Source organism: Geotrypetes seraphini, chromosome 14, assembly GCF_902459505.1.
Source record: "Geotrypetes seraphini chromosome 14, aGeoSer1.1, whole genome shotgun sequence".
Taxonomy (NCBI): domain Eukaryota; kingdom Metazoa; phylum Chordata; class Amphibia; order Gymnophiona; family Dermophiidae; genus Geotrypetes; species Geotrypetes seraphini.
The window spans coordinates 63,810,590-63,836,634 of record NC_047097.1 but is presented as its reverse complement, the minus strand read 5'-3'; the positions used below and the strand labels follow the sequence as shown (position 1 = coordinate 63,836,634).

At 44.4% G+C, this 26,045-nt stretch overlaps 1 protein-coding gene across 1 annotated transcript in view; it reads right to left on the bottom strand.

Moving 5' to 3' along the window:
* Positions 1-25,510, bottom strand: part of HAPLN3 (hyaluronan and proteoglycan link protein 3) — a 28,828-nt gene extending 3,318 nt beyond the window's left edge. The window contains exons 1-4 of the mRNA XM_033920893.1: positions 25,384-25,510; positions 14,076-14,242; positions 10,542-10,910; positions 2,512-2,814 (exon numbers count right to left, since the gene is read on the bottom strand). Coding sequence (XP_033776784.1) covers positions 2,512-2,814; positions 10,542-10,910; positions 14,076-14,205 — 802 coding nt within the window. The 5' untranslated portion in view covers positions 14,206-14,242; positions 25,384-25,510. The remainder of the gene's footprint in view (positions 1-2,511; positions 2,815-10,541; positions 10,911-14,075; positions 14,243-25,383) is intronic.
* Between the last annotated feature and the right edge of the window lie 535 nt (positions 25,511-26,045).

Here is a 26,045-nt window from a genome sequence, read left to right as displayed (position 1 = left end):
TGGCATACTGAGCTCAAGGCTGCGCCTAGAGGGCCTCCGAGCATGCATAGACATCGTCATGCTCAGAGGTCCTCCAGACGTGGCCCTGAGCTCGGGGGTTTTCCAAAACCTGGACAAACTGCTGGGTTTTGTAAATCCCTCATCTGGTAACCCTAAAATTCTGGTACGCCAGGGGGCAGAGAGGAGGAGAGGTGCTGGCGCCGGCAGTGACAGATGCGTACACCACCTATCTCACCGCGGCACACAGTTTGCGATAGAGAAACAAGCCATTATTTTACTCTACATCGGGGGTTTTCATTACAGTCCTTGAGACACACCAAAGCCAGTCTTGTTTTTGAGATATCAACAATGAATACTTATGAGATAAATCCGCATGTATTGCCTCCATTGTATGGAAATCTATCTCATGCATATTCATTGTGGATATCCTAAAAACCTGACTGGCTAGAAGTGTCCCGAGGACTGGATTGAGAACCCCGGCTCTAAATCGATAATATATTTGGTGAGGAAAGATCCAATATGCAAGCCAAGAGCACAAGCGACCCGAAAAATAGGGACCAAGATGACTTATTGAAGTGTTTCGGCAATAAGCCAGCATCAGGGGTCTAAAAAAAAACAACCCTATACTTAATTTAAAAAATTAAAATAAGTCAACTTCACGAACACATAGGGGTCCTTTTATCAAGCCGCGCTAGCGGGGTTAGCCCGTCGGACATTTCATCACGCGCTAATCCCCGCGGTCGGCTAAAAAACTAACGCTAGTTCAATGCAGGCGCTAGCGGTTAGCGCGGCAGGCGGTTTAACGCGTGTTAAACCCCCTACCGCAGCTTCATAAAAGGACCCCATAAATTTTGAAAAACAAAAAAGTAGGCATTCCAGTATTGATACATAAATACAATTATAATCAATTATATTAAAAAGTGCTTGAGAATCAACTTTATCCATTTGATTAAAAAAAAAAAAAATCATGAAACCTACATAATCATTAAGTATATCTAATCTAACCTAATACAGTGGTACCTCGGTTTACGAGTGCACCGGTTTGCGAGTGTTTTGCAAGACGAGCAAAACATTCGCAAAATCGGCGCCTCGGAAACCGAGCGTGCCTCGATTTACAAGTGGCGCCCCTCACGATCCGGCACCCCCCTGCCGCGATTCGGCATCCCCCCGCCGCGATCTGAAGTCCCCCAGACCCACCCGAACGGGCTTCTTACTTCCATCTTGGCCTCGGCACCAGCACCGGCACCGGCATGTCCTGTGCGTTTGTGCCGGTGCCCGAAGATTGGCCTCATCTTCTTTGCTGGGCCTTGAGCATCTGCGCATGCTCAAGGCCTGCGAGTTCATGCTCTTTCTGAGATCTCTGAGATCGCGACGGGGGGTGCCGGATCACGGGGGGGGGGAGGATTCCGGATCACACGGGGGGGACCTTCGGGGGGAACAATGCCGGTTCTCATGGGAGGAGGGGATAGAGCAGCGCCGCTGGCCTCGGGGGATGGGGGTGGGTGGGAACGAATCAAGCGAGTTTTCCTTAGTTCCTATGGGGAAACTCGCTTTGATAAACGAGTATTTTGGTTTACGAGCATGCTTCTGGAATGAAATATGCTCGTAAACCAAGGTACCACTGTACTTGGCTTTATATACCAAGTCTTCATTCTAAGAAAGCTCGACCCAGTAAAAAAATATAAACCGTAAAAGAAAAATTTTAAAAAAAATTAATTTCCAAAATGTTTAGTGAATAAAGTAGTATCTAAATAATATCAACTAAAAACGTGTATACAAATAGTGGCATAGTAAGGGGGGAAGGGGTGTGGACTGCCAGGGAGCCGTCTCGATAGGGGCGCTGGCACCTCTCAGCCCCACCCCACCACGCCATACCCCATACCACCCCGTACCTCTGTAGATCATCAGCATGAGCAACGTTTCCTGCCTGTTGCTCACGCTGGCCTGCTTCCCCTCTGAATCACTTCCGGGTCCCAGGACCAGGAAGTGACATCAGAGGGAAACCCAACGCTGGTGCGAATAGAATGCTGGGGAAGCCATTTCAGCTGGTGAAGATTTACAGAGGTATGTGGGGGGGAAGGGAGGGCACATGTGTGGAGTGGGGGGTGGGAAGGCGTCACCGCCCCGGGCGCCTCCTACCCTGGCTACGCCACTGTATACAAAGCTTCATTTTCAGTTCTAGTAATAATGAAAATTATATCAATAATCGTTAAACATATCCCTTATCGCTTTCTTCTTGTGGTCTTGGAGGTAAGAGCCAAGCCTGATTCTCTATCAGTATCCTGGTACATTGACCGAGGACTGGAAAGCCCTAGACTGTTGTGCCAATTGGTCTTATCTATCATCATCTACTATTTTATAATGTTATGGCAGAGCAAAACGAGTGACTTGCGGGCTTGAAATAAAAAAAAAAAAAAGGTGACACAATGAACAACTGAGATGTATCATCACTGTGTTACCTTCTTTGCTGGTCTATTGGCAATGGTGCACCCCAACTTCCTTTACCCTCACCTTTTAAAGAGGAGGAGAAGCAGAAGGCATCATAGCGATGATGAAGTTTATGACGCACTCCATAACGTCTGAGGCCTGGAGAAACGCCTTTTCCGCCACAAGGCTCACGAGGTAAGCTGATGGGGTACTGCACAGATCCATCCAGCAGCCATCCAGCGTTGCACCAATCTAGCCCCTCCTCCCAGGCTTTATAAAGCTGATCAAAATTCGCCAATATGGCATCCTGCTCCTCACAGGCCTTTTTGGCGTCATGGAAGTTCAACTGATAGCGTCCACCAAATGGCTGGTATGGAAAAACAACTCCTGGGATGAATAAAGAAAAGAAGATGTAGTTAGTCTAGCAACTAAATATCCCCAGCACAGTACATCAGATGTTAAATTATCATCAATATCCAAAAAGACCAGGAAACACTAGCCAAGAGAGAAATATACTATGTTGCAAACATAGTATATTTGTGTAAATAGGTAAATCCCACAGACAGGAACTTATACCAAATGATTGGTTCTCATGTTAAAACAGGTCCATTAACGATGATTACATAAGAATAGCCTTACTGGGTCAGACCAATGGTCCATCAAGCCCAGTAGCCTGTCCTCAGGATGGCCAATCCAGGTCACTAGTACCTGGCCAAAACCCAAAGAGTAGCAAGATTCCAGAACCCCAATGAGAACAACATTCCAGAGCTGAGATTGTGATGTCATAATGCCTCAGTCCACAGTGCCTCAGAGCCAACCTCATCAGTGATGTCACAATGGCTTGATTGTCCTATACTTGGTACATGTAAGAGCATAAGAACAGCCATACTGGGTCAGACCAAAGGTCCTTTAAGCCCAGTAGCTCGTATTCACAGTGGCCAATCCAGGTTCCTAGTACCTGGCCAAAACCCAAGGTGTAGCAACATTCCAGCATCTCAAAGAATCGCAAGATTCCGGAACCCCAATGAGAGCAACATTCCAGAGCTGAGATTGTGATGTCATAATGCCTCAGTCCACAGTGCCTCAGAGCCAACCTCATCAGTGATGTCACAATGGCTTGATTGTCCTATACTTGGTACATGTAAGAGCATAAGAACAGCCATACTGGGTCAGACCAAAGGTCCTTTAAGCCCAGTAGCTCGTATTCACAGTGGCCAATCCAGGTTCCTAGTACCTGGCCAAAACCCAAGGTGTAGCAACATTCCAGCATCTCAAAGAATCGCAAGATTCCGGAACCCCAATGAGAGCAACATTCCAGAGCTGAGATTGTGATGTCATAATGCCTCAGTCCACAGTGCCTCAGAGCCAACCTCATCAGTGATGTCACAATGGCTTGATTGTCCTATACTTGGTACATGTAAGAGCATAAGAACAGCCATACTGGGTCAGACCAAAGGTCCTTTAAGCCCAGTAGCTCGTATTCACAGTGGCCAATCCAGGTTCCTAGTACCTGGCCAAAACTCAAGGTGTAGCAACATTCCAGCATCTCAAAGAATCGCAAGATTCCGGAACCCCAATGAGAGCAACATTCCAGAGCTGAGATTGTGATGTCATAATGCCTCAGTCCAAAGTGCCTCAGAGCCAACATCATCAGTGATGTTACAATGGCTTCATTGTCCTATACTTGGCTCACGTAAGAACATAAGAATAGCCATACTGGGTATGCCTGTTCTCACGGTGGTTAATCTAGGTCCCTAGTACCTGGCCAAAACCCAAGGAGTCGCAACATTCCAGAATCCCAAAGAGTAACAAAAGATTCTAGAACCCCAAAGAGTCTCAAGATTCCAGGCAGAATCTCAAAGAATAGCAAGATTCCGGAACCCCAAAGAGTAGCAACATTCCGGAATCCCAGAGAGTAACAAGATTCTAGAATCCCAAATAGTAGCACCATTCCAGGCTACTGATCCAGGGTGAGCAGCGGCTTACCCCATGTCCGTCTCTAACAGACTTTTCTTCCAGGAAATTGTCCAAACTGAATAAAGTGCAAGTACCTTGTGCTCAGTTGTATTTACTTCTGCTTTGCACATCTAAATGAAAAAGTTGCTTCTTCACAGTAGATAAATAATAATAACTTTATTTTTGTATGCCGCAATACCAGAAGCAGTTCAGAGCAGTTTACAGAGGAAGAGACTGTACACAGACAGCAAATATTGTCAATTACATTGGTAGAGTAGTCGGATATGCAATAAGTATATCAGAGAACAACAAGGCAGGGAGGGGTCAGAGAAATTTGGTAGGTTTTGATTGATTTCCTGAAGGCTTGGTAGGAGGGTGTGTTAGGAATGAGGGTGGATAGACATTTGTTCCGTTTGCCCGCTTGGAATGACAGTGTTCTATCAAGGAATCTCTTGTCGATTCAGGGAAGGGAAAGCAAACAGGTAGGTATTACGTGTGAGGGAGGTGCCTGGAAATACAAAATGGTGCGACAGGTAGATCGGGGATGAACCTGTTATGGTTTTGAAGCAAAAGCAGGCAAACTTGAAGATGATCCTTGCCTCCATTGGCAGCCAGTGAAGTTTTCTGTCGAACAGGCTTACATGGTCCAATTTTTTGATCACTCATAACAACCAAAAGTCACTTAGCTGAGCTGAAATCAGCATCCACCAAATATATATATTTATATATTCCAGCCAGTAATAATAAAGTATCCTGCGTCCCAATCAATCAAGAAAAGGATTCTTTCGTTTGTTTGGTATTCTAACAGCTAATATTTAAATATACAACCAAATACAGTACAACCTTGGTTTACGAGGATAATTTGTTCTGAAAACATGCTTATAATCCAAAACACTCATATATCAAAGCAAATTTCTCCATAAGAAATAATGGAAACTCAGACGGTTCGTTCCACAGCCCAAAAACTTTAATGCAAAATACTATACGTACTCGTATTGCAAGACATTGCTTGTTTAGAACAGTCACTACACTCTCGGAGCGTCAGAGAGAGAAGAACCATCGGCTCAGTTGTGATGGTGTGATGCGTGTATACGGTATGTACTCGTATTGCAAGACCTCGCTCATTTAGAACAGTCACTATGCTCCCACAGCATCGGAGAGAGAAGAACCATTGGCTCAGTTGTGATGCGTGTATACTGTATGTACTTGTATTGCAAGACCTCGCTCATTTAGAACAGTCACTACACTCCTGCAGCATCAGAGAGAGAAGAACCATCGGCTCAGTTGTGATGATGTGATGCGTGTATATGGTATGTACTCATATTGCAAGACATTGCATGTATATCAAGTTAAAATTTAATCAAATCTTTTGCTTGTCTTGCAAAACACTTGCAATCCAAGGTTTTACTGTATGTGCAAATACAGTCAACATTCAGCATGAATCCAAACTCTGCTCATGATGGAAAATGTCACTGCATTCCGTGGACAAATCCATTGGATGCAGTGGCGTTTTTCTTCATTGCAAGCAGAGTTCTCATTCAAGCCTTTTCCTCCCATCTAAGCCTCAAGTTTGTAAATTCAAATATTCACCAGTCTGCATTTTAAAACTTTTACTCAGATGATTTCTTAAAAGTAGTCGATCTTGAACCAATTTATGCCGAGTCTAGAAATGACTTGTTTGGGGCGCTGGCACCCCTCCGCCACCTGCCGCCCGCCCCTTCCCTTCCCCCGTACCTTTAACACTTTGGCATGAGCAGCCATCAAACTGACTGCCCACGTCGGCTTCAGCGCTCTCTCCGATGTCACTTCTGGGACCCCGTCCCTAGGAAATGACATCAGAGAGAGCGCCGAAGCCGACGCGGGCTGTTTGCGCCGTAGTTAAAAAGGTACGTGGAAGGGGTGCACGCATGGTGGGGGGGGAGAGGGGAAGGGGCACCGCTTCCCCTCGCTATGTCACTGTGTTGGATCACATTTTAATGAAGGCCATCTCTACTGTATAGCTCTGCTGGTTTTCCTCTTCAAGTTCTTCCTGTTGAATGAAGACTACGGTATATAATATACAACATTTATTTTGTGGGTGGTAACCAACTGAGGCACTGCCGTCTTCTACTACCCATGTAGGTCAATTTGTACCAATTTCCAACACACTTTTTTCCCCTTGATTTTACAAGGCAATTGATTTGTACACGAGTAGATCGGAAGAGGTCATAATGCCACTTTACAGAGCAATGGTCAGACCTCACTTGGAATACTGTGTCCAACACTGGGTCTCCATACCTTAAGAAGGATATAACTCTGCTGGAGAAGGTGCAGAGACGAGCCACGAAACTAGTCAAAGGTATGGAAAATTTGAGCTACAAAGAACGCCTCAGAAAACTGGGACTATTCACCCTCGAGAAGAGAAGATTGCGAGGGGATTTGATAGAGACCTTTAAAATATTAAAAGGATTTGATAAAATAGACCAGGAAACAGCATTACTAACATTTTCGGAGGTGGCACGGACACGGGGTCATAGCCTGAAACTGAGTGGCAGCAGGTTTAGGACAAATGTTAGGAAGTTCTGTTTCACACAGCGAGGGGTTGGCGCTTGGAATGCTCTCCCGGAGGAGGTTGTGGCGGAGAATACTGTTCCGAGTTTCAAGAGCAAGTTGGATGCACACCTTCTGGCAAATCGTATTGAGGGATACGGGAAATCCAGGTCTCCAAAAAGGAGTACCTAAATGGGCCACTGCGTGCGCGGATCGCCAGACAGGATGGACCTCGGTCTGATCCGGTGAAGGCATTTCTTATGTTCTCACAATAACTGATCTCTAGAGCCGCTATTCACTAGTTTTAACCTACCAGTTCTACTCAAATTGTAGCATTTTTAATCATTGTAAACCACATAGAACTTCACAGTCCTGCGGTATATAAACTGTTTATTATTATTAATCTTTTATCAGTAGTTGCTTTGCCTGCCATTTCACTTTCCCACAGACATTGTTCTTATTTGATGATTATTCCAATGGCTGCATCCTTGGTGCTCTCTGGAGTTGGCTTGAACACAGTTAGGAAAATAATTTCTCACATACGGGGGTAACATGAACAGGCTGTGATTTTACTGAGAAAAAGAAGCAGAGAGGAGAGTAGCTGAACAGCCAGGGTCAGATTTCGTTAACACCTATCCCGATCTCTGAGACCTATTTCCAGTGAAGCTCAGAAAGGCCTTAACGAAGTATATGCCTGGCCGGATGTGTACAGGGCCTGCCTTCTTTCACTATTGCAGCCAAATATGCGGGCAAGCAGCGACATCTTGTGGCTGAAGATTAAGAATATAAGAACATAAGAATAGTCTTGTGTCAAACCAATGGTCCATCCAAGGCCCAGTAGTCCGTACTCAAGGTTGCCAATCCAGGTCCCTTATACCTGGCCAAACCCCAAGGAGTAGCAACATTCCATGCTACCGATCCAGGACAAGTAGAGGCTTCCCCTTGTCTTTCTCAATAACAAGACTATGGACTTTTCCTCCAGGAAATTGTCCAAACTCTTCTTAAAACCAGCTACGCTTTCTGCTCTGCAATGCGTTCCAGAGCTTAACTATTCTCTCTGAGTGAAAAAATATTTCCTCCTATTGGTTTTAAAAAAGTATTTCCCTGTAACTTCATCGAGTGTCCCCTTGCCTTTGTAATTTTTAACAGAGTGAAAAAAAAAAAAAATCGATCCACTTGTACCCGTTCTACTCCACTCAGGATTTTGTAGACTTCAATCGTATCTCCCCTCAGCCGTCTCTTTTCCAAGCTGAAGAGCCCTAACCTTTTTAGTCTTTCAGGCAAAGGCCAGGGGCAAAAAAGAACGGCATACAGACAGCAGGCCAGTATGTTTTATCAATTTCAATTTCCCACAACCTGTAGAAGGGAGGAAAAAAATCCACGAGAAAAATGAAACTAAGGAAGCTTCTTAAATGTAGAATTTTGGGGCAGAAGTATCATAGTGTATTGGAAATGAACATGGGAAGGAGAAAAGTAGGGGTGGAAAAAGGTTCGAGTGCCTAAGAATTTTTCAAAGCTCAAGATAGATAATTTGTCTTGCAAAGACTCATATCACACACTAACTCTCTACTGCTTTGAAAACTTGAAAGGTGGCAGTGGAGAGACCATCATAAGTCACCTTAGTTTAATGAGAAAGCCTTGACGGAGATGAGTTTTTAAAGGTGGCTCTGACACTGAGGGAGTATCCTTAAGGGGACGTGGCAGCGGCCAACAGACTCCCTCACAGATGATATCAGAACAATAGCTAAAACATCACAATATAACAACGTCTTGATAATGTGTACTTTGCCAGTGGGCATGCACAAGGCAGAGCTTGGTTGGGGCATAGGCAGAGTGCAGATAACAGGCCTAAATAATAGAATATAATAATTTACATGCCCTCGTGCAAACACCTAAGCGTAAGTGGTCACATCTAAATGCACATGCGTTTTTGACCACCTACACTAGTATTCTAGAAAGAAAAGTGGGTGCTTACTTTTCTTTATAGAATGGACTTCAAAACACAGCATTTTCCTAATGCCTAAATCTAGATGTCTCTTACAGAATTATCATCATAGTTCCGAGGTACATTTAGCTCTTAAGAACATATGAACATAAGCAATGCCTCCGCTGGGTCATACCTGAGGTCCATCGTGCCCAGCAGTCCACTCACGCGGCGGCCCAACAGGTCCAGGACCTCTATCTATACCCCTCTATCCCCTTTTCCAGCAGGAAATTGTCCAATCCTTTCTTGAACCCTAGTACCGTACTCTGCCCTATTACGCCCTCTGGAAGCGCATTCCAGGTGTCCACCACACGTTGGGTAAAGAAGAACTTCCTAGCATTCGTTTTGAATCTGTCCCCTTTCAACTTTTCCGAATGCCCCCTTGTTCTTTTATTATTCGAAAGTTTAAAGAATCTGTCCCTCTCTACTCTCTCTATGCCCTTCATGATCTTATAAGTCTCTATCATATCCCCTGTAAGACTCTGCTTCTCAAGCGAAAAAAGCCCCAGTTTCTCCAATCTTTCTCTCTTTCTCTCTCTCTTTCTATCTTTCTCTCTCTATTTCTGTCTTTGTCCCTTTCTCTCTCTCTTTCTTTCTCTCTCTCTCTCTCTGTCTCCCTTTCTCTCTCTCTTTCTGTCCCTCTCTACTCTCTCTATGCCCTTCATGATCTTATAAGTCTCTATCATATCCCCTCTAAGTCTCCTCTTCTCCAGGGAAAAGAGACCCAGTTTCTCCAATCTCTCAACGTATGAAAGGTTTTCCATCCCCTTTATCAGACGCGTCGCTCTCCTCTGAACCCTCTTGAGTAACACCATATCCTTCTTAAGGTACGGCGACTAATATTGGACGCAGTACTCCAGATGCGGACACACCATCGCCCGATACAACGGCAGGATAACTTCTTTCGTTCTGGTAGTAATACCCTTCTTGATTATACCTAGCATTCTGTTCGCTCTCTTAGCGGCCACTGCACACTGTGCCGTCGGCTTCATTGTCATGTCCACCACTTTTATCGGTCTATATTGAGAGATTCTTTGAACTGGCCTAAAGGGCTATTTCAGGTCTTCTAGAGACAACAGTCCTTGTTTTGCTGATGCATCAAATGTAGGATGCCTGTCCCTAATTTGAGTTTTGAAAGGCTTAGGCACTGTCATTACTGAATTTACCGTTATTATTCATCAATCTCTGAGGGTGGGTGGGGGGAGATCTTCTCCGTGAGATCTTGAGAAGAGCAGTTGTTGAACTGTTAAAGGCTGGTGGAGATAATCAGATGTATCTGCATACCATCCAATTTCAAATAATCTATTTGTGATGAAGATGATTGTAAAAAGTGGTGTGAAATTCTAGATTCATGTAATTTGTTACGTACGCATCGGTTTGGCTTTGGATGCACATACAGGACTGAGACTGTTGATGCTAGCCGATTATTGGCCACCATAGAGAATCTCTCAGTCATTGCAGACCTTCTAACTATATTTCCTGCTTTTGGGCAGGCGTTAATGGCGATATTCTGATCAATAGAGTCCATGTTGTAAAGAGAACAGAATTCTACGCCCATACATTCCATGGAGAAAGAACAGGATAGGATAATCTTACATCTGATGTGATACGATTTTTAGCGAGTATTTGAATTAGCGCTACTCACCTCTCAGTTCCAGTTCAACTATTCCACTTTCATCTTCCAGTCCATCAATCACCTCACACTTGTATTTCCCATAATCCTCCAGCTTCAGATCAGTGATTACCAAGGAGGCCTCCCGTGCCACAGTTTGCAGCAGGTGCACACGGCCCTGGAACTCCCCATAGCTGCGATTACTCGGCCCAATGGCTACCAGTACATCTCTCTCCTTTGTGTTATCCTGGTGCAGTTTGGACCACTTGATCCGTATCCTACCGGTGGAACTGAGCTCTGGTTCATAGTAATAATGGCAGGGAAGTGTCACATTGCCCCCACGGTAGGCAAAGAGTGCATCTTTTGGAGTGTCCACCACAAGTTTCATGCCATTAAAATGAACTGAAAAAGAAAGAAGGATGATAGAAAATAAATGACGAAGGCTGTAACAGAAGAACCTAAAAATTTGGACTTATTGAAAAGAGGCAAATGATTAAGGGTCCCTTTTACTAAAGCTTAGCATACACAAAGATCCTGATTCCTTAAAGTTAGGTACCTAGCCGATCTAGGCACTTAACTTAAATTAATTGGCTTAATCAGCGCTGATAATTGAAAGTGCCATTAAAAAACAATTTTAAAATAATTAGCTGGTAGGAGCCTAACTCAGTAGGAACTGCCACCAAACCCAACCACACCTATCAGCAAGTAGGTGTGGTTGGGGCAAATTCAGGGTGGATTTGGGTATGGAATGAGGCTCCGTTAGGTTCCTACTTTTGGCGAACTCATTTAGGCCAATAAAACCCTCCAACGCGCGCTAAGCTTTTTAGCATGCACTAAATATTAGCGCACGCTAAACGCTAATGCGTGCATGTTATCCTATGGACGCGTTAGTGGTTAGCGCACACGTTGATTTAGCCCGTGCTAAATCTGCGCTAAAACGCTTAGCGCGCCTTTGTAAAAGAGGGCCTAAATGACAGTGTGCCTAAGTATTCAATTCCTACTGGCTCCTAAGAGCCCTTAGGGGCCGCTAGGTACTATTCTATAAACGATCGACAACCCCGCCGAATGGTACCTAGGAGTTATTTATAGAATCAAGCCCGTAGGTATAAAATGGACTTCTTGGCATTAAGCATTCGTTAATTCCATTAGCACGCTAAGCTTTAGTAAAAAGGCCCCTAAATATTTGTGCAGCGCTTCAAATAAAAGCTCAACGATTGAAAGTTTTTTTCTTTGATTTATCCAGTCTTTCTGGCGTTTACCTAAATGGAAACGAATTGATGTTTTATCCATATGTTTTCTATTTTCTTATTGTACTTTCTTTGAAAACCAATAAAAATTTTTGAACAAAAAAAAAAAAATTTATACACCACCTAAACCTAGGCGGCTTACAAATGACCATACATAATATACATCACAAATACAAACGAGAAAATGTCTCCGCAACGCCATAAGCAATTAAATATCATTCTGTCTACAGATTACACAGGCAACAAAAATGTGGTCGCAAAAAAGGTGGGTTTTCTAAAAGTTTTTTAAAACAATTATTATATGGCCATTTATCTTGTATTAAATGTCAGTAATATTTTATGATACTATAATTGACTGTGCCTAATCTAGATATTTTGTATGATGGAGGCTCTGGGTTTTTTACCCGATGCCTAGGGAGGAGTGGGCCAATGTTCCGGAGTTTTTATGGGAAGTGAAGTTTTTTTCTTTGACCAATGACTGATGTGGATCCACTGCATGTGCATTTGTTGACTATAGCACTGGTTTCCTAGCCAGTGTTGGCTTGAACTGAGGTCTTTTTTTTCTCCACTTTTAAGTGTATACTAGTGCTTCCCGATTCGCCGATTCAAATTGATTCGCCTCAGTCTGATTTCCCCCCAAAATCGGACTCTCCGATTCAGTGAACAGCCCTCTCCCTGGCGAGGCCTGACATACCTCCAGGGCCTCCTAAAGCAGCAGCGGACAGCTAGCAGATGCAGGCCCTGAACAGGCTGCTCATGGTTGCCTCTCTGGGGCCTTCCCTCTGCCGTGTCACTGATTACATCACTGATGGCATGGAAGAGGGAAGCCCTGGTGGGATAGGCCATGAACAGCCTGTTCAGAGCCTGTGTATGCTAGCCATCCACTGGCACTACTGCTGCATTAGGAGACCAGAAAGTATGTCAAATCTTGGGGGGGGGGGGAGGGGCAGGTTGGTTGGTCAGAAGTGACGCACGGAGGAGTGGGAGAGACAAAAAGCTGCCACACAGGGGGAAGAGTGGAAGAATTGTTGAGCATGGGGGGTGGAGGAGAGGAACGGAGTGCAACAAAGAGGTAGAACAGGGTGAAAGGGAGAAATCCTGCATATGGTAGAGGGGAGGGATTCTGCATGGAGGGGAATAGAGGTTTGACCCAGGGCACAATGCAGACATGCAGTGGAAGGAAAAGTAAAGAGATGGAAGATGGATGGTGAGCACAGAGAGAGAAGAAAACGTCAAAAAGGCAGGAGACTGTGGTGAGCGAGTTAACAGAAGACAAACAGAAACCAGAGCCTGGGACCCACACAATTTGAATAAAGTGACCAGACAACAAAAGGTAGAAAAAATAATTTTATTTTCTATTTGTGATTACAATATATCAGATTTGAAATGTGTATCCTGCCAGAGTTGGTGTTAGACAGCGAGTGTGAGCTAGGAACTAACAGAGACAGGAAAAGTCTTTTTTGAGCTAGGAACTAACAGAGACAGGAAAAGTATTTTTTGTTTACACCATAGCACCGGTGTGGGGTGGGTGAAGATGCTACAAAATAAACCCGCCATGATGTTTGGGAAAAACCCTCCCACCCAGCTGTCCAGGAAAAGTGAATCGAAAAACCGATTCAATAGGTTGAATCAAATCGAAAAATTTTTCCCTGAACCGGGCAGCACTAGTGTACACTCGAGATTTGGTACCGCTGTTCCTGACATACCTCCATTGGAAGTGAGCCGATTGAATTCTATAGTTTGTGATTTTCTACTCTGCCCTTTTGTAAATATTTCTTCTGTACAAAGGCCACCGATTAGAACAAGTTTCAAGTTTATTTTTGATATACCATCTATCAAAAAAAAAATATCTAGACGGTGTACAATGTAAAAAGATTGTAAGGGACAATTAAATTAGGGAAATAAAAGCAATATTTTATCAAATATTAAAAATACTAAATGAATTCGACATAACGTACATGAAACGGAAGGAAAGTAGGGGAGGTTGTTTAAAATACATCGAAGTAAAATTAATAAAAAAGGACGGTAAATGGGGATGGCAAAAACATTAGGAGAAGAATCATTTCAAAAGAAGTATTAGATGTTGCAAAGCTTCACGTGAATCAAAGGGTTAAGAGGCTGAATATAGTACTAAAGAATAAAGGCATCTTTAAAGAGGAAGGTTTTAAGTTTGAGATCGACTTTATGCGTCTTCAGGATCCCAAGCCATTCTTGGAGCAAACCTTCGTGCCACCCCGTCAGTTTTGTTCGGCTCTTTTCCCAGCAATACTGCCTCATCGGAAACACTTGAGTAATACGGGTCATTCAAAATGGCACATACCTTCCCCTTTCTCATTCCCAGTACTTCTGCCAGAGTGGACGTGGTCGTAGTGGAAACCATTGAAGAAGGGAAAGCTGTGGCAGTTGCTGGCCAACAACTGCAGGACCACCATGACCAGAGAAGAATGCATAGCGCGCCAACCGTCTGGATGAAGCTGTGAGAATCTACTGCAAGACAAAATCAGAAGAGTGATAAATTAGCAGCATATAAATAAGAACAGAAGAATAACCCCACTGGGTCAGACCAATGGTCCATCTTGCCCAGTAGCCCATTCTCACGGTGGCCAATCCAGGTCCCTAGTACCTGGCCAGAACCCAAGGAGTAGCAACATTCCAGCATCTCAAAGAATAGCAAGGTTCCGGAACCCCAATGAGAGCAACATTCCAGAGCTGAGATTGTGATGTCACAATGTCTCAGAGCCAACCTCATCAGTGATGTTACAATGGCTTAATTGCCTTATACTTGGCTCACATAAGAACCTAAGAATAGCCATACTGGGTCAGACTAATGGTCCGTCAAGCCCAGTAGCCCATTCTCATGGTGGCCAATCCAGGTCAGTAGTACCTGGTCAAAACCCAAGGAGTAGCAACATTCCAGCATCTCAAAGAATAGCAAGGTTCCGGAACCCCAATGAGAGCAACATTCCAGAGCTGAGATTGTGATGTCACAATGTCTCAGAGCCAACCTCATCAGTGATGTTACAATGGCTTAATTGCCTTATACTTGGCTCACATAAGAACCTAAGAATAGCCATACTGGGTCAGACTAATGGTCCGTCAAGCCCAGTAGCCCATTCTCATGGTGGCCAATCCAGGTCAGTAGTACCTGGTCAAAACCCAAGGAGTAGCAACATTCCAGCATCTCAAAGAATAGCAAGATTCCGGAACCCCAATGAGAGCAACATTCCAGAGCTGAGATTGTGATGTCATAATGCCTCAGAGCCAACCTCATCAGTGATGTTATAATGGCTTAATTGTCCTATACTTAAGAACACATGCAGTGCCTCTGCTGGGTCAGACCAAAGGTCCATCATGCCCAGCAGTCCACTCACGTGGCGGCCCATCAGGTCCAGGACCTGTATAGTAATACTCTATCTATACCCTTCTACCCTTCTATCCTGCTCCTGATTGGTGAGGCCCGACTTCAGTGCAGGAAGAGGCGGTTGGAGCATACCGTGAGTGATTTCCTTCACTCGCTGGCACTCCGGCTGCTCTCTCCTGCTTCTCCAGCTGCCCTCTCCTGTCTCCCCCTACTAAAAACAGTATTTGCGTTTTTTCAGCATTCGCGGGGGTTCCCAGAACGGAACCCCCGTGAATATCAGGGGAGTACTGTATTCCCAATGTGAATTGCAATATAATTTATGCCTTAATGTGTCGGCTTGAAACTATGCATTGCAAAAATAATCTTGAGATCTTTTCCTCATTTAAATGGCATCTTCTTAAGAGATTGTTCACCATTCAGCATTCATTTAGTACATAAGCATTGCCATACTTGACTCATGTAAGAACATCAAGCTCAGTAGACCGTTCTCACGGTGGCCAATCCAGGTCCGTAGTACCTGGCCAAACCCCAAAGAGTAGCAACATTCCAGCATCTCAAAGAATAGCAAGATTCCGGAACCCCAGTGAGAGCAACATTCCAGAGCTGAGATTGTGATGTCATAATGCCTCAGTTCACAGTGCCTCAGACTCAGAGCCAACCTCATTGGTGATGTCACAATGGCTTAATTGTCCTATACTTGGCTCACGTAAGAACATAAGAATAGCCTTACTGGGTCAGATCAGTGGTCCATCTAGCCCAGTAGTACCTGGCCAAAACCCAAGGAGTAGCAATACAGGGCTACCGATCCAGGGCAAGCAGTGGCTTCCCCCATGTCTTTCTGAATAACAGACTATGGACTTTTCCTCTATGAACGGACTGGATTTTGCATCTTGCACCGAGAACTGCAAGAAGTAATAAATGCAGAATAATCCAGGGGCCATATTTTTACATGGCATCCAATTTGGGGCACCGATCTAAGATATAGATCCAACTAAATTGGCTAATAATCATTTTTCAGATTAGGTTTCAAATGTAATAAAGAAAAGTTTTTACATACCAAGATCTATACGCGCTGTTAGAGGTCTTTTTGATAAAAAAAAATCTTCATACTAAGATACCTATATTCTTTATTTCAAGACTTGATTATTGCAATGTTGCTTATGTTGGCATTTCTAAATTCAACATTCGGCGACTTCACACTTTGCAAAACACTGCTCTTAAGATGTTAGGTCATAAAAGTAAGTTTGACCGAGACACTCCTCTTTATTTGCATTATCATTATCTTCGGGCAGCGTCGACGAGATCAGCATCTTGCCCCGGAAGTCTTCTTTCAGCAGCAGTTCACCTATGCAGACACAGGAAGTTGCTGCTGAAAAAAGATTTCCGGGGCATGCCTATGGCAAGATGCTGATCTCATCGACGCTGCCCGAAGATTTATAAAAACAAACACTGGGGAGGAGGTAGGTGTGTGGCAGAGTTTGAGAGTCAGGAATCAAGAGTTGAAAGCTGAAGAATGAGGTTGTGCGGCAGGGTCCCGCAAGGGGGAAAGGAAGGAAATAATATTATACATGCCACCGGCTGGGGCTGGGGGTAGGGAGTTGGGAAGGCAGGGAGGACAGATGCTCATGGGTTGGGAAAGACGGATACTGCACGTACTGGGAGAGGGTTGGGAAGGACAAATGCTGGGGGGGGGGGTAGGAAAGGAGGAAAAGAGAGATGCTGCACAGGTGGGGAAGTGGGAAGGGAGAGAAAGAAATGCTGCCGGTAATGGAAGGAAATGGAATGGAGAATTGTTGATGTGAGAGGGAAAGAGAGATGATGCATATGGGGAAAGGAAGAAAGAGGAAGAATTGTTGGACATGACAGTGGTGGAGAGGAGAAAGGGAGAAATGTTACACTGGGAGGGAGGAGATATGACCCAAAGAAGGGAGAGATGTCAGACACTGGAATGGGAAGGAGAGAGAGATGCCAGACCAGAGAATGGAAGGGAAGGAGGGCAGAAAGAGATGCCAGATGGCAGAAGGGAGAGGAGAGAGATGTTAGACCTCGGGAAGAGGGAGGGAAGGAAAGAGAGATGCCAGATCATGGGAGAGGAGAGATATTCCAAGCTCTAGGATGGAGAAGAGAAAGATGCCAGACTATATGAGGGGGAAATGGGGAAGACAGAGATGTCTGACCATGGGAGAGGGATGAGATGGTGCATAGGGATGGAAGGGAAGGGGAGACAGAGGGAGGAGATGGTGCACAGCAATGGGTGCGGCAGGGAAGAGATAAGAAGAAATGCTTCTTATGGATAGATGGGAGTAGGGGAGAAGAAAGAGGGAGGAGATGGCACACATGGATAGATGGAAAGGGAAGGCATGGGAAAGTAGATTTTGAGAAAAAGCAGAAAAATGGAAGAAAGTTGAATGTTAAAAGTTAATGCTAAAGATGGATGTATTTCCTTATGAGTAATTCAGGGTGATGAAATATAAAACAAAAAGAAACCAGAAAAGGTTTTAGATATGATAAAGCGAACTGGTTTCAATAAGAACAAGTCTATAAAGTGTGACCCAATGTGACTTGTAAAAAGCTCAGAGATATGAAACTCTGAAGGGAAGGCTGTTAAACCTCCCTGAAAAAGAGTTCACCTTCCAGTCATAGCAACTTAGCAAGTTCGTGGCCACACTTGAAGACTTAGGAAAGTTATGTTGTCTTTAAAAAAGACAAAATTCTTAAAGTATTTCCAATGTGTAAGGTCAATATCTTCTTTCAGTTAACATGAAAAACTGCCACCACTATAGTCACTTAGCTTTGAATACTTTGAATAGGGGTCTAAAGCAGTATTCAAAGCTAAGTGACTATAGTGGTGGCAGTTTTTCATGTTAACTGAAAGAAGATATTGACCTTACACATTGGAAATACTTTAAGAATTTTGTCTTTTTTAAAGACAACATAACTTTCCTAAGTCTTCAAGTGTGGCCACGAACTTGCTAAGTTGCTATGACTGGAAGGTGAACTCTTTTTCAGGGAGGTTTAACAGCCTTCCCTTCAGAGTTTCATATCTCTGAGCTTTTTACAAGTCACATTGGGTCACACTTTATAGACTTGTTCTTATTGAAACCAGTTCGCTTTATCATATATAAAGATGGATGTATGGCAGAAAGTGAAGGAGAGAAAAACAGCAAATGGATAAGGTGGCCCTGGATACACAGTTAAGAGCACAGACAGAAGGAAGTGCAGCTAGACACTGGGAAAGATGGTTTGAAAACCAAAATCACCAGACAGCAAAGGTAGGGGAAATGATTTTATTTTCAGTTTAGTGATTGAATTGTGTCAGTTTTGAGAAATTACATCTGCTGTCTATATTTTGCTAAGGAAGAAATGCATTTGTTTCTATTTCTCTGGGGGTTGTACTGCATGCAGAGTCTTGGATCTTAGGGTTTCGTTTGTACTTATTAGTACTTTTAGTTTGTGGTCCCGTATTTGCATAGGGGTTATCTGTGTTCTGGTAGGAATGAATGCTGAGAAGTAGCACACAGTGTGCTTTGTGTAGTTTAATTTTGTGGTTAACCATTATGTGTTGTTAATAAGATTATATTGTGTTTTTATATATGAAAAATTAATGGAAAAACTTGTATTACAATTAGTACTATTATGGGGTGGAGTCTGTGGTGGAGATTGGGTGGGATCTGGGGCGGAGCCCCCCAAACCACAAAGCATTCCGCTGCCTATGAATGGCACTGCCAGACATATAAACCTTGACTGCCGCCAGCTTTTCTAAATGGGCAAAAGTTGGATAATTACATCTGGACAATCCAAGTTTATCCAAGATGTGCAGAGAGAGGGCTTAGGCCACTTCCGATTTTTGGAAAACAGAATCCCAACGAATTTTAGGTACCAGCAGTGCAATTTAAAAGAACCAGGCTACAAGGACCACAATTAGGGTTGCCACTTCAGCCAGGTCAGCACAAACAGCCTTATCCAGCCCTGGTTTTATCCCACTCTATGCACTGAGTGCCCTACTTTTCTGTTTCAAAACCAGAACAGTAATAATTTCACACGCTGGTGTTGACCCCAATGATGTGACAAGCTTTTGCGAGTTCAAAAACTAAGGAATGATGCTGTAAATGAAATATTTTGCCTTCACAAACTTGGTAGCTACCGTATTTAATTAAATAAAAGAATTTACCAGGTTTGGCACAGCCCATCTGCAAAGTTTGCTTTGCATTTTTATAATCAGAAAGCACAGGCAATCGCATCCTGCTGATGCTGCTTGGTTTACTAACACCATCCAGCAGAGGGCACTCTTTACCCAGGTGCGCGCGTTTCTTTCCCTCTGCAGCAGAAGGAATTTGACATCTGTGCCCTTGTTTATACAAGGCTCTTGCAATCTTCTTGAAATTATCAATCCAGCGAATGCTGCTGCCGGAGGCATATTCCCAGGGCGGCAGGCAAGCAGCATTTTGTCTGGGGACTGAGGCTTTTCTAGACAGAAGGTACATGTCTTCAAACCCAAATTAAAATTCCAGCTTTCAGTCCTTCCCTTCTCCAGGCTATTTACCCCCTCCTGCATTCCGAAAGGGAAATTTGAGGAATTTCTCTTCGTTTCCTGTAGTTAGCCCAACTAAAGGCCTTATCTACAATTCCTTTGATGACCTATTTCTACCCACATAAACGGATTATCAGGACAAACACACCGAGTGCTTCATTTCCTGCTGGAGAATACTGAATTAAATCAATTCTAGCACCTATAGCTATCTATATATATAAAATCGGATGCATCTATGTGTGTGTGCATGTATGTATGCATGTTGCTAAGGTAAGAGAGATGTTTTTAGTAAAACTTATATATTTTCTAACACTGATAGCATGAGGAGTGAGTTATTAGATAGATAGTAGTATATTAAATGTTTTAGAAATAAACTAAACAGTTTTTTTTTAAATAGGGATGATAAGCCTTGAAAAAAACCTTCTGTGGGTGAAACATGTTGGCTCCTATTTCCCTGAAAAGAAGACCACAATTAAAAGCTAAGCACCCTTGAAATATGCTAGAAGGGCTGTTAAATAAAAATTTAAAAATAAAGTTTGTGAGTAAAAATTGATAACGGCTCCAGTGAGGAGGTCGTGCATAAAGCCTAGGGCTGTGAAAGCTTTTGAGCCCAGGTGGTACTTCTGAGGAGCTGGGGATTATCCATTAGAGGTGAGAAGTTTGAGGTACAGTACTTCCCCGATATTCACGGGGGTTCCGTTCCAGGAACCCCTGCGAATGCTGAAAAACCGCGAAAACAGTTTTTAGCGGTGTAGACAGGAGAGGGCAGTCGGAGAGGCAGGAGAGAGCAGCCGGAGCGCCGGTGAGTGAAGGAAATCACTCGCGGTATGCTCTGACCACCTGTTCCTGCACTAAAGTTGGGCCTCACCAATCAGGAGCTGCGTGTCACAGCTGCTCCTGATTGGTGAGGCCCGACTTTCGTCCAGGAAGAAGCGGTCGGAGCATAAGGCGAGTGATTTCCTTCACTTGCCGGCGCTCCGGCTGCTCTCTCCTGCCTCTCCGGCTGCCCTCTCCTGCCCGGTCATTCACGGTAGGAAAATACCGTGAATGATTGGGACCTCGAATTGCCTACTGCGAATGACCGGGGGAGCACTGTATATATTGAAGTTGATATATATCTTGGTGAGTGTAAGTATGTTCCAGCATAACTTTGAAACGCATGGTCAACCAAACTTGGTATACATATGACTTACTATCTGGGGGGAAAATACTATGGTATGGGAAGAGGGTGAAATGTAAAAATTATCAGAAATAACAGATATTGACACTTCCGATGATGTTTAATCCAAGCCCAACCCCATAGAGAGGGACATTCCTGTGGGACATGTGGGACATTGGAGGGGGGACATTTTGGGATAAATAAATATCCAGGCAATGCCGGGTAATCGGCTGGTATATATACTGTATATCAATAAAAGCAACACTGGCAAAAACCATGTAACATGTCCAGAACTTAGCTTGTCTTTTAAGTCATGTGTATTGATCTAGGCAGAGAGCACTCTCTGGGGGAAGCCCGGCAGACCAAATCGAACTTCCTCATTCAGTCCCGAAAAAAAATCAATGCGTCCACCAGACAGACAGTCTGTCTCGAAATCTAAACAAAAATCAGCGTGCCCGAGCCCGCAGAGCATGTGTACGAGGAAACCCCTGAAAGCATAAATAGGCAAAGCGAGGCAGAGAACGGAACACCCAGAGAGCACAAGGGAAAAAGAACGTAAGGAGCCCCAGCGTTCTAAAAGCGAAAGTCACGCCTGGAACTCAAGAGAATGAGAATGTAGGGAGCCTCAGCGTTCTAAAAAGCGAAAGTCACGCCTGGAACTCATGGGAAAGAGAATGTAGGGAGCCTCAGCATTCTAAAAAGCGAAAGTCACGCCTGGAACTCATGGGAAAGAGAATGTAGGGAGCTCCAGCGTTCTAAAAAGCGAAAATCATGCCTGGAACTCATGGGAAAAAGAATGTAGGGAGCCCCAGCGTTCTAAAAAGTGAAAGTCACGCCTAGAACTCATGGGAAAGAGAATGTAGGGAGCCTCAGCGTTCTAAAAAGCGAAAGTCACGCCTGGAACTCATGGGAAAGAGAATGTAGGGAGCCTCAGCGTTCTAAAAAGCGAAAGTCACGCCTGGAACTCATGGGAAAGAGAATGTAGGGAGCCTCAGCGTTCTAAAAAGCGAAAGTCACGCCTGGAACTCAAGGGTAAAAGAATGTAGGGAGCCTCAGCGTTCTAAAAAGCGAAAATCACGCCTGGAACTCATGGGAAAAAGAATGTAGGGAGCCCCAGCGTTCTAAAAAGCGAAAGTCACGCCTGGAACTCATGGGAAAGAGAATGTAGGGAGCCTCAGTGTTCTAAAAAGTGAAAGTCACGCATGGAACTCAAGGGAAAGAGAATGTAGGGAGCCTCAGCGTTCTAAAAAGCGAAAGTCACGCCTGGAACTCAAGGGTAAAAGAATGTAGGGAGCCTCAGCGTTCTAAAAAGCGAAAATCACGCCTGGAACTCATGGGAAAAAGAATGTAGGGAGCCCCAGCGTTCTAAAAAGCGAAAGTCACGCCTGGAACTCATGGGAAAGAGAATGTAGGGAGCCTCAGTGTTCTAAAAAGTGAAAGTCACGCATGGAACTCAAGGGAAAGAGAATGTAGGGAGCCTCAGCGTTCTAAAAAGCGAAAGTCACGCCTGGAACTCAAGGGTAAAAGAATGTAGGGAGCCTCAGCGTTCTAAAAAGCGAAAATCACGCCTGGAACTCATGGGAAAAAGAATGTAGGGAGCCCCAGCGTTCTAAAAAGCGAAAATCACGCCTGGAACTCATGGGAAAAAGAATGTAGGGAGCCTCAGCGTTCTAAAAAGCGAAAGTCACGCCTGGAACTCATGGGAAAGAGAATGTAGGGAGCCTCAGCGTTCTAAAAAGCGAAAGTCACGCCTGGAACTCAAGGGTAAAAGAATGTAGGGAGCCTCAGTGTTCTAAAAAGCGAAAATCACGCCTGGAACTCATGGGAAAAAGAATGTAGGGAGCCCCAGCATTCTAAAAAGCGAAAATCACGCCTGGAACTCATGGGAAAAAGAATGTAGGGAGCCTCAGCGTTCTAAAAAGCGAAAGTCACGCCTGGAACTCATGGGAAAGAGAATGTAGGGAGCCTCAGCGTTCTAAAAAGCGAAAGTCACGCCTGGAACTCAAGGGTAAAAGAATGTAGGGAGCCTCAGCGTTCTAAAAAGCGAAAGTCACGCCTGGAACTCATGGGAAAGAGAATGTAGGGAGCCTCAGTGTTCTAAAAAGCGAAAATCACGCCTGGAACTCATGGGAAAGAGAATGTAGGGAGCCTCAGCGTTCTAAAAAGCGAAAGTCACGCCTGGAACTCATGGGAAAGAGAATGTAGGGAGCCTCAGCGTTCTAAAAAGCGAAAATCACGCCTGGAACTCATGGGAAAAAGAATGTAGGGAGCCCCAGCGTTCTAAAAAGCGAAAATCACGCCTGGAACTCATGGGAAAAAGAATGTAGGGAGCCCCAGCGTTCTAAAAAGCGAAAATCACGCCTGGAACTCATGGGAAAAAGAATGTAGGGAGCCTCAGTGTTCTAAAAAGCGAAAGTCACGCCTGGAACTCATGGGAAAGAGAATGTAGGGAGCCTCAGCGTTCTAAAAAGCGAAAGTCACGCCTGGAACTCAAGGGTAAAAGAATGTAGGGAGCCTCAGTGTTCTAAAAAGCGAAAATCACGCCTGGAACTCATGGGAAAAAGAATGTAGGGAGCCCCAGCGTTCTAAAAAGCGAAAATCACGCCTGGAACTCATGGGAAAAAGAATGTAGGGAGCCTCAGCGTTCTAAAAAGCGAAAGTCACGCCTGGAACTCATGGGAAAGAGAATGTAGGGAGCCTCAGCGTTCTAAAAAGCGAAAGTCACGCCTGGAACTCAAGGGTAAAAGAATGTAGGGAGCCTCAGCGTTCTAAAAAGCGAAAGTCACGCCTGGAACTCATGGGAAAGAGAATGTAGGGAGCCTCAGTGTTCTAAAAAGCGAAAATCACGCCTGGAACTCATGGGAAAAAGAATGTAGGGAGCCCCAGCGTTCTAAAAAGCGAAAATCACGCCTGGAACTCATGGGAAAAAGAATGTAGGGAGCCTCAGCGTTCTAAAAAGCGAAAGTCACGCCTGGAACTCATGGGAAAAAGAATGTAGGGAGCCTCAGTGTTCTAAAAAGCGAAAGTCACGCCTGGAACTCATGGGAAAGAGAATGTAGGGAGCCTCAGCGTTCTAAAAAGCGAAAGTCACGCCTGGAACTCATGGGAAAGAGAATGTAGGGAGCCTCAGTGTTCTAAAAAGCGAAAATCACGCCTGGAACTCATGGGAAAAAGAATGTAGGGAGCCTCAGCGTTCTAAAAAGCGAAAATCACGCCTGGAACTCATGGGAAAAAGAATGTAGGGAGCCTCAGTGTTCTAAAAAGCGAAAATCACGCCTGGAACTCATGGGAAAAAGAATGTAGGGAGCCTCAGTGTTCTAAAAAGCGAAAATCACGCCTGGAACTCATGGGAAAAAGAATGTAGGGAGCCTCAGCGTTCTAAAAAGCGAAAATCACGCCTGGAACTCATGGGAAAAAGAATGTAGGGAGCCTCAGTGTTCTAAAAAGCGAAAATCACGCCTGGAACTCATGGGAAAAAGAATGTAGGGAGCCTCAGTGTTCTAAAAAGCGAAAATCACGCCTGAAATTCGAGGGAGCCGTGAGCACGCACCCAGGTAATTCAGGCTGTAGAGGGGTGGTTTTATTCTTTTCCCAATATGTAATCCTCTTACAAAAAATAAGTCATAGACAAATATACCCTTGCCATAAATGGACTAGTGTGGGATCGTGTTGATGAATACGGTTCAATTTTTTGCTCTATACAATGCACTGATGAATGTTTGTTTGTTTTTAATCTAGGAGGGAAAAGACCTCAAGCGCCCGCTTCTACCTGTCTTGGTAGGTTAGCTATATGCGAGCCATGATCGGTCTAAACCCCCCTTTTTGGATTCATTCCCCGCAACGTTTGTGTTTTCCAAGCAGCACAGTAGCAAGGCAGGTCAGAGCTTCAAATACACAGCACCGCAGATCCTAAAAGTCCATGGCTAAAGTGGTTCAATATGCTCGCAACACGAAGGTTGCCAGTTTCCTAGCCTGCTCCGTAACCAACTACTCCCTGCTTAATCCTGTGTGGTGCAGTGGTTAGAGCCTCAGACTCAGCACCCAGAGGTTGTGGGTTCAAATCCCACGCTGCTCCTTGTGACCCTGGGCAAGTCACTTAATCCCCTCAGTGCCCCAGGTACATTAGATAGAGTGTGAGCTCACCAGGACAGACAGGGGAAAATGCTGGAGTACCTGAATGAAACCACTTAGACTATAAGTAGCATATAAATGCTTAAATTTTTTTTTTTTAAAAACCCTACCTGCTGCTTGTTTTAATACAGGTTTTATTCCCCACTGAGTCATTTGCTTTGCAATATATTACATTAAAATCCAGGTTGCTTACTAAAATTATTTTCTATAGATTTTTGTACGTATTTTTTTTTAAGTACTAGCCTCCCTTAATTTCTTCACCTTAGAGCAGAGCAAGTGTAATTCACTGGGGGAAAAAAATCTCAGCATGAATTAAAAGGGGGGAAAAAAACCCCATCAACTGTATTTGCTTTGTTACCATGTTAGTTTTACTCATTTAAACAACTAGCCACAAAGAATCTTTAGTAGTCCATAATGAACTGCGAGTTTGTTTAAGTTTCTCTCACCTCCTGCTGATGGGAAAGTCGTCCCTCTGTCCTTCCTTGGGCTCTCCTGGCACTGCACCTCCCCTGGACGAGTCCACGGCTCTCTAGGACAATGCTTGTTGGGCTCCTGCCCCTACTTACCCTTCAGGAGCTGAAAGTAAAACTTTTTTTTTCACCTCACAGCAAGCTTATCCCACTGCCTCCAGCTTCAGCCTCTTAAAGAAGCCCAGCTCACCCCCCCTCATCACCACCCCTTTTTAACTCTTTCTAGTGTGGTGAGGGAACAGCTCTGCTCCTCCTCCTTCTGGCAGAGGAATGAATGGAAAGGGTGGGCAGAACGAGTCAGTCAATATCTCCTTAAAATTGAATGCCCTCATACAGGCACTAGCTTTCATAATAGGTAGCAAAACACCGGGGAATGGGGGGGGGGGGGGGGTGGCAAAGAGCTGCAAAATATAGGGCAATTCCGCCAGTTACATTTGCCAATGATGGTTCTCTGTAGGAGAAGGCGTTGAAATAATGAAGCTGGCCCAATGATAAACGGTATCATCTTATTTTTCTTTGTTCTGTCGTATTCATGACCTTTCAAAAGTGGACTAACACGGCTACCACACGACCTTACGCCCGGGACTGGAACTGTGTCCACGCTTTTGACTCCGCCGCACTCTCGGAAGTAATGCATA